Here is a 14,637-nt window from a genome sequence, read left to right on the forward strand (position 1 = left end):
TGCTGCAACCCAGGGATGAAATTACATGTCAGATAGAAATACGGCTAATACAGATAAGTTTACGTATTTGGTTTATTTGAATTGTCTAATTGGATCACTGGGTGATGATTTCCTGCACATTTCTCTCTCATTTTTGATGCACCATTTTTTCATCTCAACTTAATTATGACCGAGGGCATGAATAAGCAGCATGTATGTTGAAACGCTGGGGAACTGGGGTGGTATGATTACTGTTTCCTCACTACTTTGCATTTTCAAACTTTCCCCGAGCAGAGACACACTCCGACAGGAATGTGATTATATCAACAAACCGGTGTCAGGTGCAAATGGGTGTGAGCAGCCCCACAACAATACTACTGAATTTTCAACACTTGAGATTTCCTATGGGACTGGCATTCCATATTACGGAACTATAAAAAGAACTAAATTGCCTGCTAGCACAACCAAACCTCCATTTGACAGGACCTCTGGGCTGTATCTCATGGTCGCTATTAAAGCTCTGGGTGGTGTTTTTCCTTCAGGGCCTCGCAGACCTCCGGCTGCCCCAACCCGACCACCCTCCCGCCCAGCCAGGATGCCTGGATTGGGTTGTAGCTGGCTCTGGAGGCGTGTCCTGATACTTACTGGCACAGCCAGCGATGTATGGGTACCTCACACAGCTACAGTTCATGCATACATATTCATCCTATTTATTTAGACATCTCAGCAGTCCTTGTGTTGCTCTGGGTGAGTAACGTATAATTCCAGACCCCAGGAGGAAAGAAGCTTATACAAAGTACATGTCACTTCCTGCTGTTGAAGTGAGTATGGGGGATGAAGTCAGATATTTCTTTGAATGGGGCCCATACATGAACACAACTTGGACATCATTTGCATGTGAGTGAGAGTGTGTGTGGCTGTTTACATGTGATGCCCGGGCATCTCCGTGGTTCTCTAGTGACTCTTGGTCACAGATGGTGTACTCTTCTTGGCTCTGGGATTTGTTTCGTTTTGAGAATCCATTCATTTTCCCGAGTGACTGAATGATGTTACATTGCCATTGATATCTGTCTAACTGGGGGGTCCTCAGAAGACTAAATGGAACCATTAAGTGTCTGTCAGTTCACAGTTTGCAATAACAGTTTGTCTCAACTCCACACTTGATCTCACGGCGACAGCTGCATCTTTCCCTCCGGTCACTCCCCCGTTATTGTTGCTCGCTCTGATTCACGCCCATGTCGACCTACATAAGCTCTAACAGGCTAATAGGACTACTATTCACACAACTCTCATCTGTCTCACATTATATAACATTTTCTTTTGGTTTAGCTTGAGTAATAAACTTGTAAGGCTTTATCAAATACCACACAAACGCAACTGGCCATGGCACTGCTTAGCCTAATCCGAGTGTCACTTCCATATGACCACAGCATGATAGCAATGAAGGAGTCCAATTAGACAGTGCCATGGTAACAGTGAGGAAGAGATGATAAAAGCAGACAGAGGTAATGCATCAGGCAGCATCTAACAAACTGATATTTTCCCATAATGTCTTGACAGACAGGGAAAGAGAACTGTGGTTATCCATGTGAGTTGTCATCACAGAGCTGATGATACACCGGCATTCACTAAAAGAAACATCGTATCTTTCTGCTCTGATTGGGACTATGGTCTTTAGGGTTTCCTGGGTGAGAGGAAGCAGTATACATTGTTTTCCTGAGCCCATCATACGGGAATCTAACTAACGATTACAATTGAATAACAAAGCCTGAATGTTAAACCCTGAGACTAACCTTAATGGCAGACGGCATCATTGTCAGTGATACAGGAAGATGTCACAATCAAATCGGAATTGAGTAAAACAACCATCTGCGAAATGCAACGTGTATCGACTTGATGGTTTTGAGTTGCCATCAAAAGTAATATCAATTGCTAGGTGATTGATATTACTTGAAGCTTTTTTTCTGCTAAAAGTTTGAGATACAGCCCAGAGACAAACTTAAGCATATGTCAAGGGTAAAGAGGATTAAGAATAATTTGCATAATAAACAGGCCAAACAGAAAACAAAGGTAAATAAACCTTGAAGTAAGTCCTTGTCTTCCTTCTTTCTGTTATGGTGTACACATTGTTTATTAATCAATATTTGTGGGATATAATTACAGATGTTTTACATATTGGAGGTAATGGAGATTAGTTAGTGACCTGCAACAAATGCTGTATAACGTAAAGGGCTAATGAGTTGTATTTTATGGTTTAATCTATGAGTGATTTACCTAGTCATCTGGGTGACTGGAAATTAACTCTACACTTTTTAATTATGTTTTGTGTTTATCTTAATTCCGTAGCATTACTTAAAACCCCAGCAGTTCAATATTTATGGTAAAAGTCTCTCATGCAGCAAAACAACTTAATCGAGTCAACTCATCTCTTCCTATACCCTGTCTCAGTGGGGCTCCCCTTTCTGAAGGTCACCTTCTTAAGACAAACACTCACTGTCATCAAAACACAATACTTGGGTCTGTGGACAGACAAAACGCTAACAGACAAAACACAAACCACACGGCCCAACTTACACCATTGCTATTGCAGTTATGTTGTGTCCAGAGTTTTGCCGTTTTACATTCATTTTTGAGGAATATAGATCTTCAGTCTCATGCATATTCAATGCAATTGATACAGGGCAAGTACTTTTGTGGTCTGCCACTTCATGGTGGTCATGGGACTTGACAAAACATGAAACAGTCAGCCTATCACGTGATCAAATTAGAGTCAACATCAGGATACATTTGTATTCTGTACATTGAAAACGCTTTTTTTCTTGACAATTGCTGCGTTGTTTTTAATTAGAGCCTAAATATGTATTTGTAAATGTGTACACAATTGAGTCTGTTCCCAAAACAAGGGTTTGCTTTAAAAAAAGAACAGATTTCATTGATGTAAGGGATTTAATTAGAAGAAAAGTGCATTAATATAAATATATTGTTAATTTCAACATGAAAAGGTTTGTTTCGTGTCTGAAGGACTTGTCCTGTGCGGCACGTTCATTGGTTTATGAGGTTACCCCCAAAAATTATGTCTGTGTTGTTATTGGCTATTTCTTCTGCCAGTCAAGCTGAGTGACATCATTTGTCTGAAAATCTCCGCCCACCAGCTGCCGATGCTATTTGAGTAAGGGACGGTGGTTCATTGTACATAGAGCTGGTTAGAGCGTCGCAAATGGGAAGCACACGCCACGGTGGAAAAGCGAATACTCTCTAGGTTACTTCTAATTATACCATGGCTTCCACGTCGATTGCGTGTTTGTGGATTACATTTTGCCTTCATTTATTTTGTTACATGGACACTGGAAAAGCACAGAATGCGAAAGAAGGTAAGCAATAAAGTTTCTTTCTCTTCTAACATCTTGTCACCCCGCATGTCTCCAGAACTGAACCAGTCGCTTTGCGAAGTGATATCCAATGCCGATAAGTAGCAAACGGATGATACAGTATCGTTGCCTACGTATAAAAAATATGAATTGGCATTGTACAAAAAATAATACATCACATGGAGCCAATGACAAGCTCGGTGACCGTTTCTACGAGGCATTTGATCAGTAAATTAAGGTTTTCCCCGTGCGCAATGCTTTCAGATCGTTGACAAGCGGTCCGTTGTAGCAGTGTTTTACGCATGGCAACAAACCATCAAATGAAGGGTTTCTGAATGCAAACATATACCTTCGATTAAATAGTAAACGTGTTATGACCAAGCCCACGTTCATACTACAACTATATAATATTGGCTTTTATACAGGAAATGGTGCCCGTTGGGACACAGTTAGTCCACTACTTCATATTTAGACTTCAATGTACAAGCCTGAGTGTAGAACGTGTCCCAACTGGGTGTAGGCTATGACTTGAAATAAACTTTAGTGGTAAAATCAATATAGCTAGTCGAGCACAGTGTCCTACTATAAGAACAACCAGGCGTTTCTTCACTTTTTAAGTAGATCATAGTCAGGTTTGCTGCAATTCCAGAACGCACTATTTAAACTGTAGGCTACTTTTAACATTGAAGAGGATGATAACTTGGCTACGGTTACCGCTGTCTTGCCGAAATTGCTGTAATATCTTAATAAACAAAATGTAAAATGGTAAAAAAAAAAAAAAAAGAACAGAAACGGAACTGAACTAAATATTAAGATGAATTTGGAAATTTAAAACCTATGGATACACATGGATAGCCTAGTAATAAACTTCGACTTTTCTATTTGTCAGTCTACTATTTGAAAGTGAGTGGTTTTGTGAGTGGTTAAAGAATATATCTTACACAATCCACATGTCCGATTGTTATCAAAAATACACTCTTCGTGGATATGCTATGTGAGAGAACGTAGGCAGTGCGCCCTGTCTGAGCCGCCCCGGGGTTACTCCCGAGTAGCCTACATGGAAGCTAGCCTACTTTGTGTTTCTCGTGGCAGAAAGGAAATTGGTGTCCTCTGTAACAAATATGGATGACACTTTTGTAACTCTTTACGTTCAATTGTATTCATACCTCTTGCTTTTATTGAAAAGACAGTTTCAGTAAATGTTTCTTCTTAATGTCCTAGATTTCCGCGGAGGCAGGTGTTCTCTCTTGACACGTACTAACATCCTCGACCGCGTAGTCCATTCTATCAAAAAATACAAATTGGATTTGAAATAGTGTACTTCTTGGTTCCTGTTTTACACAGGTGTACCCATACAAAAAGTTGGCCTTAATTCTTTTATGATCGTTTTTATTTGTAAAAAAAAAAATGTTTTCAAGCGTTTTTTACTTCAAGCAGTGCAAATGTGAAAGATACAATTTCGAAATGTTTACAATTGTTGCAAGAAATGGGTCAAGTGCGGAATCCCTGAGGATGTAGATGTGTGTGCTTCAATAATAGTCTACTTGGAGCTTTATAATATTTCTTGTATTTAATCACCTGCTTCTGTTGTTCTTATAGTGATTCTGTTGGATTCCAAGGCGCAGCAGACAGAGCTGGAGTGGATTTCGTATCCTCCGAGTGGGGTAAGTGCTGCAGGGCTTTGAACTTACAAACCCCAATCATCAATACCGGTAGTTTTCCCAGTGATGCCTCTCATCGACACGCTGACTATTCCAAACGTGATTATTTGAACTGAACATTTCGACATGGTCCATATGATTCATGATTAGCTCATGCTCTCAATGGTAAGGCCTATCCCGGAGGCAAGTTTTTCACAAAATTGGAATGGCATAGTTCAGGCAGGGTCATTTGTGCGAAATGTTTATTTATGTAAATGACTTAATATATGGCATAAAAGGTAGGTAGCATACAAATCTATTCAATGTATTTAGATTATTTTGACATATAACCCAGTCAGCTTTCTATCATATCATTTTGATAATCTTACCACCCAAGAAATTAAGCGTATAAGAGGATATTTAAATTGTGTCTTTGACCTTTTATGACTAAATGATTAAACTGTTTTCACGTGCAAATGCTCATCTCCCCCCCCCCCCCCCCCCAAATGTTCTATGGATGGCCGTGCATTGCATATGTATTTATAAAAACTGTTGTTTTTTCTTTCAGTGGGAGGAAATCAGCGGGTTGGATGAGAACTACACTCCAATACGCACATATCAAGTGTGTCAGGTCATGGAGCCCAATCAGAATAACTGGCTTCGGACTAACTGGATTGAAAAGGGCGATGCCCAAAGGATTTTTGTGGAACTGAAGTTCACCTTGAGGGATTGTAACAGCCTACCTGGTGTGGTTGGGACTTGCAAGGAAACGTTCAACTTGTACTACCAGGAAACCGATTCGGAAGTTGGCAGGAATATACGAGAGAGCCAATACGTGAAAATTGACACAATTGCTGCAGATGAAAGCTTCACTCAAGGGGACCTGGGGGAAAGGAAGATGAAGCTGAATACTGAAGTGCGCATAATTGGTCCCCTGTCCAGACGAGGGTTCTACCTGGCCTTCCAGGATGTCGGAGCGTGCATCGCTCTGGTCTCTGTCAAAGTTTATTACAAGAAGTGCTGGTCCATCATCGAGAATCTGGCCACGTTCCCAGACACAGTGACTGGGTCCGAGTTCTCTTCCCTGGTCGAGGTCGAGGGCACATGTGTAAGTGATGCCGAGGAGGAGGCCGACAATTCTCCCAAGATGCACTGCAGTGCTGAGGGAGAATGGCTGGTGCCCATTGGGAAATGTATATGCAAAGCAGGATTTCATCAGAAGGGCGATGCATGTGAACGTAAGTAACTATTGTGTTTATTTCTTTTTTAATTTGTTGTGTGTAGTTCAGTAATTGCATGCTGTATTCCAACTTCTAATATATAAGCAAATACAATGTTGAGCAGTTTTAATTACTTGTAGCTCATTGGGGGGTACATGCTCGTATGCAACTGGAAATCTTTGTTCTTAGTTATCATTAATAACCTTTCACTAAAGTATGCTGTTGTGCTTTATAGATCTACAGAAGATCAGGTAACCTCAAAACAAGAAATAATCTATTGAACTTTTGAAGTTTTAATTAAACAGCAAAGCAGGCAAATGACTATTGTCCACGTTGGCCAGTTATGGTGGCAAATAGAATTAAACTAGCTGATTTGACAGCTCTAATGATGGATAACATATTGGGCTAGGAAATCCTCAGTGTAATAATTGGAATTAATGCTAATTGTTTGATTACCAGGCTCTTAATTTATAGCTGTAGTTCTGTTGACACAAGGATTAAATGATAACTTGCACTTCAGTTTAGCTGGGTCCTCTTCTGCTGAGGCCTTTCCGTGTCTTACTGGCAGCAGGCCAAGTCAATCACTTGCTGAATACACAGGTCTGGAGGAAGTCCAAGCAATCTTTCAGTATCCCTCTGCCCCTTCGAAACCACCCTGACAGAGAGGGAAAACAAATAGCCGCCATACTGTGTCATTTAGACCACAGGATATTTATGAAAAACCCTAACAGGAAACGCAATTACGGTCTCTGTGGATATGCGTTTTGTTGTGGTTGTGTCCTATGAACGTTGCATCGGCAATTAGCATTAAAATACTTTGTCACACAAATTGCACCAAAGGATTATTTTCTATGGCCAACTGACTTGCGAGATAAAAATCACCGTGGATTAAAAGAACCACTTAGGTCGCAGAGTTTAAGTAGGCTGTCTTGTCAGCCAAGTTTTTTTTCTTTCAAAATGGGCAACCTCCATTTAAGCAGCTTACAAGGGGTAGCCACCAGCAGTAATTGAAGGGAATGTGTCTAAGGACGAATATGTGTCAGTCCAAGGATAGCTTTTATGTAACACAGTCCTCTACCAGAGCTGAGATCTCGATTTGGAAAAAGTATAGCTTTATTTGTATAAGAAGAATTCAAACTGACTAAGTTTTGACCCAAATGTGGCAAAACGTTAATACTAATTAAAAAAGTCTGCACTAAACATACAGTGTACATTGTAAGCAGTTCTGTCCTGGGGTGGAAAGCAATTGGGGACATTTCTTGATTTATATCGCTGATCTCGCAGTGTATTATTAGGCTAGAGCTTTTTCAAAGTAAAATGAGTAACATTGTCCTGTGTTTAAAAGGTGTTTCACAAAGTTTTTTTTTTTTTTTACCCACCCGAGCTGTGGTTTTTCTTAGAAATAAATCATCCACTGGAAGGGTAGTTTAGATGTGATGCATCAACTGTGTGTTTATAATTCCTTTTAAAGATGTGTTGTTGGGGAAAGGCAGAGCAGCCTGTGTATGTGGATTACCGTTTCAACACTTATATGAGTTTTATTTCCGTGGGGACGCGAGCAACCATTGTATTAAGGGGTAGTTCATCTAAATAAGATGAGAATTGTACTGCCGCCTCAGCACTTTCTCCTAGAGATCCCAGTGACATTAAATTGACCATTCAGTAGTTTCCCCAGAGCAAATCAAAGAGAAAGTCCAGCAGCTCCTATCAGTTGAACACCAATACAAGGAGACCTAGAACAATGTCCTATAAAAGACAGATCACCCTGCCCTTTTGACCTTGGACTAGCTAGCTCCGGCCTTGTAAAAGTACAGCTGTTTTAGTTTTCACAAAGTCCTCCATCAGAGCTCTCTAGTGGCCCTTCCCCTGCGATGCTACATCGCTCTGTAAAGATAAAAGAAACACATTCCCTCAACTGTCCCATTTTCAATATCTGCAGTATCCCATGCCGCAATTGTAAAATGGCCGCCACTGAAATATTGAGCAGGAGGAACAAGTGAGTTGGGCTGTCAGTCATGTCATTTGAGAAGCCCCCTCTGTGTGTGCGAAGGCCTCTCCCAAAACGTGTTGTGATCCTCTCATTCATCACCATCGAATGGAGAGGGACTGCTTGTCTCTCACTTCTCTCTCGCCCCGTCTCTGTCTCTCTCTTACTCTTTGTTTAGAGAACCTGCAGAACTAAATGCCAGTCTTCCACCCCCCCCCCCTCCGACTTGTTAGGAGAACCAATGTAATGGGTGTTGAAAAAGGCCATTTGAAGTGTTTTGCAGCTTGCACAGGGTTTATTTGCATAGAACTGTTGGGTGTTAAAATAGTGTCCATTCATTTGCTGGTCTTGTTCAGCAGTGGCCACTTATTGAAATAGAGCCACTGAGGCGATTAGAGAAAGAGGGTCCTTGTGGACTGACATTGGTGTCTTTGTCCAGCTCAATCCAAGGAATGCATGTTGTCCAATCTGAGCCCATCACATAATTGCAGTTTTAAGTAACCACCACACAAGAGAAGATTAACTGCTGACCTCTTTAACTTCCCTCAAGTGTGGGAGGCCTGTATTTCGCCGCAAACAGATAAAACATGCATTATCCTACTGCTATCTGTACATGCTAACAAGATAATTAATGAATTGTTACAGCATGCTGTAGGCACTGCCATCATCCATCTTGAGTGTCAGGGACTTAGACAGAAGTTAGTCTGAGGCTGATTGATGGTGACTTCCCTGTGGGGTGGCTTGAGCTGTTGGGGTTGACCACAGCTGAGGTGAGTGGAGGCAGCAAGCAGCCAGCCCTGCTGCAGGCCCAGGCAAGGCCTCACTTAGCATCTCAAATGAAGCCAGGAGTCGGGGGGGTCCTCATGCATCCTGACGCTCATCTGATTGATAAGGTGTGGATTTTTAATTCACCGAATGGATGTCCTTTACAACTGCTCTTTGGCTTAATTATGCAAATGGGATCCCCAGGAGGACTCGCCTGGACTTAAATCACTCAAGATCGAAATGATTTTGTGATGGATGGTAGGTAGTCTTGTCACTGCTTGGACTGGTTTCCTGAATAGCAGCATTCTTCTACAGCCCAGGGCTTTTCCTTCCATTTTCTTTGACCTGGCAGGTAGCACAGAAACAGACACAGATGTGGCATTGTGACTACGGTATCTAAACCAACATGGGTTGACAGCTTTCACAAGTTTGATAATTGATTGGTTATATATATATATATATATATATATATATATATATATATATATATATATATAACCAGAGAGCTTGTGGCCTTGTACAACATATTGATCAAGAGTGTAGAATAGTGGTGGTTTGGGGACCTGTCATGTTTACTTGACACTTAAACTTTGCCTTTGTGAGTTAGCACTATCATGCTGTCAGCTCAACTTCGATTTCAGCTTCAGCCAGTGACAGAAATACACATGTGTTGTTACGGTGTTAGAATGGAATGGAATATAGCTGTTTGTGTTTCCACACCAAGAACAAAGTCGCCGGGAAGAAATTGTGAGTGTTCATGCTGCAGAGCACTCCTAAGCACATATCAAGCTCCCTCTCTCGCTTGCTCTGGGTGTGACGGGGTGGGTGGGGGAGGGGGGGGGGGGAGTGTGAGGTTATGTAATAAGTTATTGATTTTCCTCTTTAAGGAAGATTGAAGCACAGAGCCACCGGTGTGTAAAGCTCCCAGAGGATCTGCCGCTCTGACAACAGGGCTCTCCCTGCTGCCTCTCAAGGTGCTAAGACCTCAGGCCTGGTCACATATCACTTTCACCCACACGCTCACCACAGGGACGGCTACACTAAACGCCCGAGACATTGCCTGGTGACGCGGTGTCCGCCTGTCTGATCACATCCGTCCCAGCCAGTCAACGGCCCGGCAATTACAAAACAGACGTCTGTGCCACAGTTTAGATAGCTATAGAGAGTGAGTCTGTGACTGCTCGAGGTATGGAACTGGGATCGATGGAGACGTCTAGACCTGTTAGTGGAAGTGGAGATGAGGGACGTTGCCTTTGTAGGGAGGGGGGCATTGTTGTGGGGAGAGAAGGGGGTTGGAGGGGTCACTCCTGGAGATCAGGGTCAACTGCTGGGATCATCAATCTTCCGTCCTGGCAGTGTCCTGTCAGTGTCCTGTCATTGGAGCCGCTCCTGTTTGTGAACACAAGAGACCAGCCTCAATTGTGAGCATGGCCTTGTTTGCAGCCATGTGTAAATGAAGTTAATATTCACTGACCTCATGCATGGCCAATAGGAGACCTTTGGTCACCTTGGAAATAATGCCAGCTGACAGAAAAGGTCTCTTATTTTTGGGTCAACAACGTCTTTGCCATAGGCCGACAGAATGCCTTTGTTTGTGTGAAAATAAAGAATGTTTTCTTGCATTCTGTCCATTCATGAAATGTAACCGAGGCCTCTAATTCAGCCTGACAGACCAATTCTGAAACAGTTACTGATGATTAATGTGTCTCAGTTCCTCTCCCTTTTGAAGTAGCTTCGTAAAACAACACCTAATACACAGATAATATTGGCAGTTTTGCTCCATTTGATTCAGCAAGTGGCTAAATAGTTCCCTCTAACAGTGTCTTCTGGACAAGTTTGGCGTCTTCACAGCCATTACTGCTTTATATTCATATATACATGAGTTAGTTCCAGCAGCTTATCAAGCGAGGTGAAAGGAAAACCTATTACCAATGACCAGCCACTGGTTATGTGCTGTCTTCTTTAGGCATGCTGTAGCGTTGGTGTGTTTTAGACCCTCATTTAATCCACTTCATCACAAGATAATAACTATTGAAATGAAAAGGAGATCGTGAGAGCAAACATTAATCATAACAGGTTTATCTGTTCTTTTCTTTTTTGTCGTGCATATGTTGTATTTGGGTTTAAGCATATGAATCAATGCAAATGCACAGTTCTTTATTTTATTTTTTATATAATATGACTTTGAAACTTATATTTACCATACCAAAAGGCAAAGGAATTAGGGTTCACGTTGAAACCTTTGGTGAGCGAGGCATTTGTTTTGAATCTGACATGTTGACACGACACCAGGATCCCACAGAATGTCCGTCTGGCACCAGTGGGTTCAAGGAGACTTTGTATCCAAGGAAACCTTTTTATTTTTATTTTTTTATTTCTCATTCGGAAGTGGTGGTGTATATTTAAAAGGGCAAAACACATTGGATCCAACATAAAGGATAAGTACCTTTTTATTATAGCTCCAAGTCTACTAATGAGAAGCAGAAGAAACTCTTCTTACATGCTCGGCACACCAAAGCACTGCACAGATGGATGTTATAAAAGCAGCAAGTAATGCATAGGTTTCTGAGCTCGGTCACCCAACATAAGGCTTATGTTCAGAATATATTCAGTATACAGCAGCATTTTAATCAGTTTTTTTTTAATCTGTTCTTAATAACAAAGCAGAGCCTAACACCTATTCAGATGGCAAGATCGAGTTATACAAATAATCTGTGTTATTACTTGTGCCATCAGCATTTTTCATCAGTGTGAAAGGAATAACTAACAGTAGCAGGGAGATTTAGGTCGTGGATCGATTGCTTTCCAGCCCCAGTGTGGGGGGCCCTGCCTAGATCTGTGTGAACAGACTCGGGAATCTGAAGGCAAGCGCACGCCTTTTTATGTCGCTGGAGGCCATGGGGGTTGAACCAGCGGACGAGCCAGCGGCTGGTTTGACATTGTCTCTGTGTTCAGTCTATCTGTCATTGTAGTGGGGGCACGGGGATTGAAGGGGGTGGGTGATGGGGGTTAGGCATTGGCAAAATCTGGAGATTATGTGCAGTTGCTGACTGAGGACATTTTCAGTGCTGATTCGCTGTGGCTGCAGGGGGCTGTTGGGGTTGGAAAGACCTTTGGACCTTCTGCTTTTATCTGCTGAACAGCACAGCCTCATCTCCTCCACTCAGATGTCTTTCAGTCCTCACAGAGTTGACCACATCCTCCATTTACGCTCGCCTCGGAGCAGGCCCCTTTGCGCTCTCTCCCCCTCCGCCATCTGAGTTAAATGAACTAAACAAAAGGCGATTAGGCAAGGCCATTTTCCATGTCACCGAAGATTCATTTGAAAAGCTCCACACCACTAGAAGAATTGGAAGAAGACCTCTGAGGAAAGCGACTTCACAGTTCCGTGTGGACATGAGGTTGTTTCTGCTGTAACAGAAGGGGAGTAATAAAAGCTGTAATATCTGGGATTTAATCAGAAAATGCCCTTCATTTTCCATCTGTAAATCCCTGCAGTAAATCAGTTAGATAGCGGAGGGAGGAAACAGGTGCTGGGGTTATTGTTCCTTTATTTGCTGTTCTGTCAGCGGCAGACGCAGCACAGGGTGTAGTGCTGCAGTAACAGATGTCCTGAGTAAAGTTTTGGAACAAGTTATGACTGATGTTAGCTTCTCTTCCTCCTCATTATCTGTAAACGCTTGAGTGGGTTTCAGAAACTCCTGGATATGTTGATTAGCAGATTAATTTACATATCCCAAGTATTCCAAGTATCTCCCCTCAAAAAAACACTGTAGTACAGGGGTCCCCAATTTTTTTTCTGCGAGGGCCGGATCATTTTTCCTTTCTTTAACGTGGGGTGGGGCCGGTCTGGCCATTTTGTTGTCTCTTTGAATTATCTTGCTGGCTCACTGCTCGATCACGATGGAACGTTATGTTGAATGTACCATTCTGTTGGTGGATGAATCTAACAAATACTTTGTTTACGTTAATAATTATAGTTCATAACTAAGGGAAATTTTAATAGGTGATAACTAAAGGACATTTTTGTTTGAAAGCCAACCTTCATTATCAAATACAGATATGATACGATTAAAACATATAGGCCTATTGAAAATCACATTTTCTAAGTATGTCTCTGGCATTGTTCAGAGGGCCGGTCCAAATGTGTGGGCGGGCCATATTGGGCCCGCGGGCCGTAGTTTGGGGACCCCTGCTGTAGTATGTGTTGAATCTGTTCTTTTCCAGACCAACACTGATCTCTTGGCATCAGATTTGACGTTTGAATAACAAGGAGGGAGGGTAAAGATATTTCCTTGGCAGTAGGGATGACTAACTTGAGCCAACAAAAATGGGATCGTCAAAGAATTATGTTTTCAGCCATAATTGCAGGGATAATATTGTGCCCTGCGCTTTTGCTGAACGTTAGTTGAATCAGTTTGACTTTATTATGAAACTGGAGAAATACATATTTTACTTTACGTCTTAATGATCTGTAAATTAATTTGCTATCAAAGCCCAAACAGACCTAGTTTCATGCAATGCCAAGTCCCAGATACGATTTCAGGTTAGTTAAAGCATAACTTAATAAACTTTCACGTAAGTTAATCAAGCACTGGCTTTGATCTTTACTCTGCACATCCGCCCAGACACTTCCTTGGGGTTTTTGTTGCTTAGAGGGCAAAGCTTTCTGCCCTCCAACACTGTGTAAGGGAATGCTAATCTCCTCTTTGTTTCTCATGGAAAGCTACTTATCTCCCCCTAAGCACAGGTACCCCAGATGAATGAAACAGTTGTCTGTATGTTGGGAGTGGAGCCCTAGCCAGACAGAGCCCTTCCGTTATGTGTTGTGGGCTGCGGGAGAATTTCAGACAATATGATAGCTCTGGGTTTTTAACCATTTAATCTGTCGTTGCTAAGACACTTTAACCTCTCCCCCCCCCCCTCCCTCCTGCCGTAGGCCTCTCTGCAGGATCCCTTCCATCCGAAGCCCACAGGAGGTGTAGGTGTTTAAAATCCGCTTGTTTGGAAGGGTTGGATGTTGAAACTCTATCTCCTTCCCCTGCGAAGAGGCTTCCAGCAGGGCCTCAGTTCTCTCCTTTGTGTATTCTGCCACTGTTTCAGGAGCTGTGAAGGCGCCTGTTCTCTGTAAGGTGGAAGATTAACATGTCTGAGGGCAAAAACCCAGCTGTCGAGCTCAGTCCCTCTGTCTTTACGTGTAGAAAAGGAGATTTGAAAAAATGTAGTGAGCGACCTCACTTTTTTTCCGGCGAGGGGGACAGAAACACCTGTTGCTCTCTGTGTCTATCCATTGGAGCAAAGTGGGTAAAGGAAAGACCACAGGGCTTTAGGGTGTATAAGAGATGCTGTCATTGTTCAGTGTACAGAAAATGCCACAAAACACAGCTTGATAGATGTCCATATATTCTAGGTCCACTGTTTAGCAAGAACACAAGTCACATCTAATCATAAAAACACATGCACCCTTTAGGCAATACTAACTAATGCGCTTCATGAGAACCATTGACGTCTTTCTCCAGTCGTAACATATTGTCATAGTTATTATTGAATGCCCAGAGTAGAAAATACAAATATGGACCAAATGCAGACATTTTAAATAGGATTTCACGGCTCTATGAATACTGAGAGGGAGAGGGCGTTTCTAAATAACTTGCATAGTATGTTTATGAAGAAATTAA

The 14,637-nt window shown here is 42.1% G+C and overlaps 1 protein-coding gene across 3 annotated transcripts in view; it reads left to right on the top strand.

Moving 5' to 3' along the window:
- Positions 1–3,190: 3,190 nt before the first annotated feature.
- The window catches only part of epha7 (eph receptor A7), a 56,050-nt gene continuing 44,603 nt past the window's right edge, over positions 3,191–14,637 (top strand). For all 3 annotated transcript variants that reach the window (XM_084699345.1, XM_084699343.1, XM_084699344.1), the window contains exons 1-3: positions 3,191–3,350; positions 4,947–5,011; positions 5,556–6,225. In XM_084699345.1, coding sequence (XP_084555471.1) covers positions 3,257–3,350; positions 4,947–5,011; positions 5,556–6,225 — 829 coding nt within the window. In that variant the 5' untranslated portion in view covers positions 3,191–3,256. The remainder of the gene's footprint in view (positions 3,351–4,946; positions 5,012–5,555; positions 6,226–14,637) is intronic.

This window comes from Hypomesus nipponensis, chromosome 6 (genome assembly GCF_054491055.1).
Source record: "Hypomesus nipponensis isolate SF chromosome 6, ASM5449105v1, whole genome shotgun sequence".
Taxonomy (NCBI): Eukaryota; Metazoa; Chordata; class Actinopteri; order Osmeriformes; family Osmeridae; genus Hypomesus; species Hypomesus nipponensis.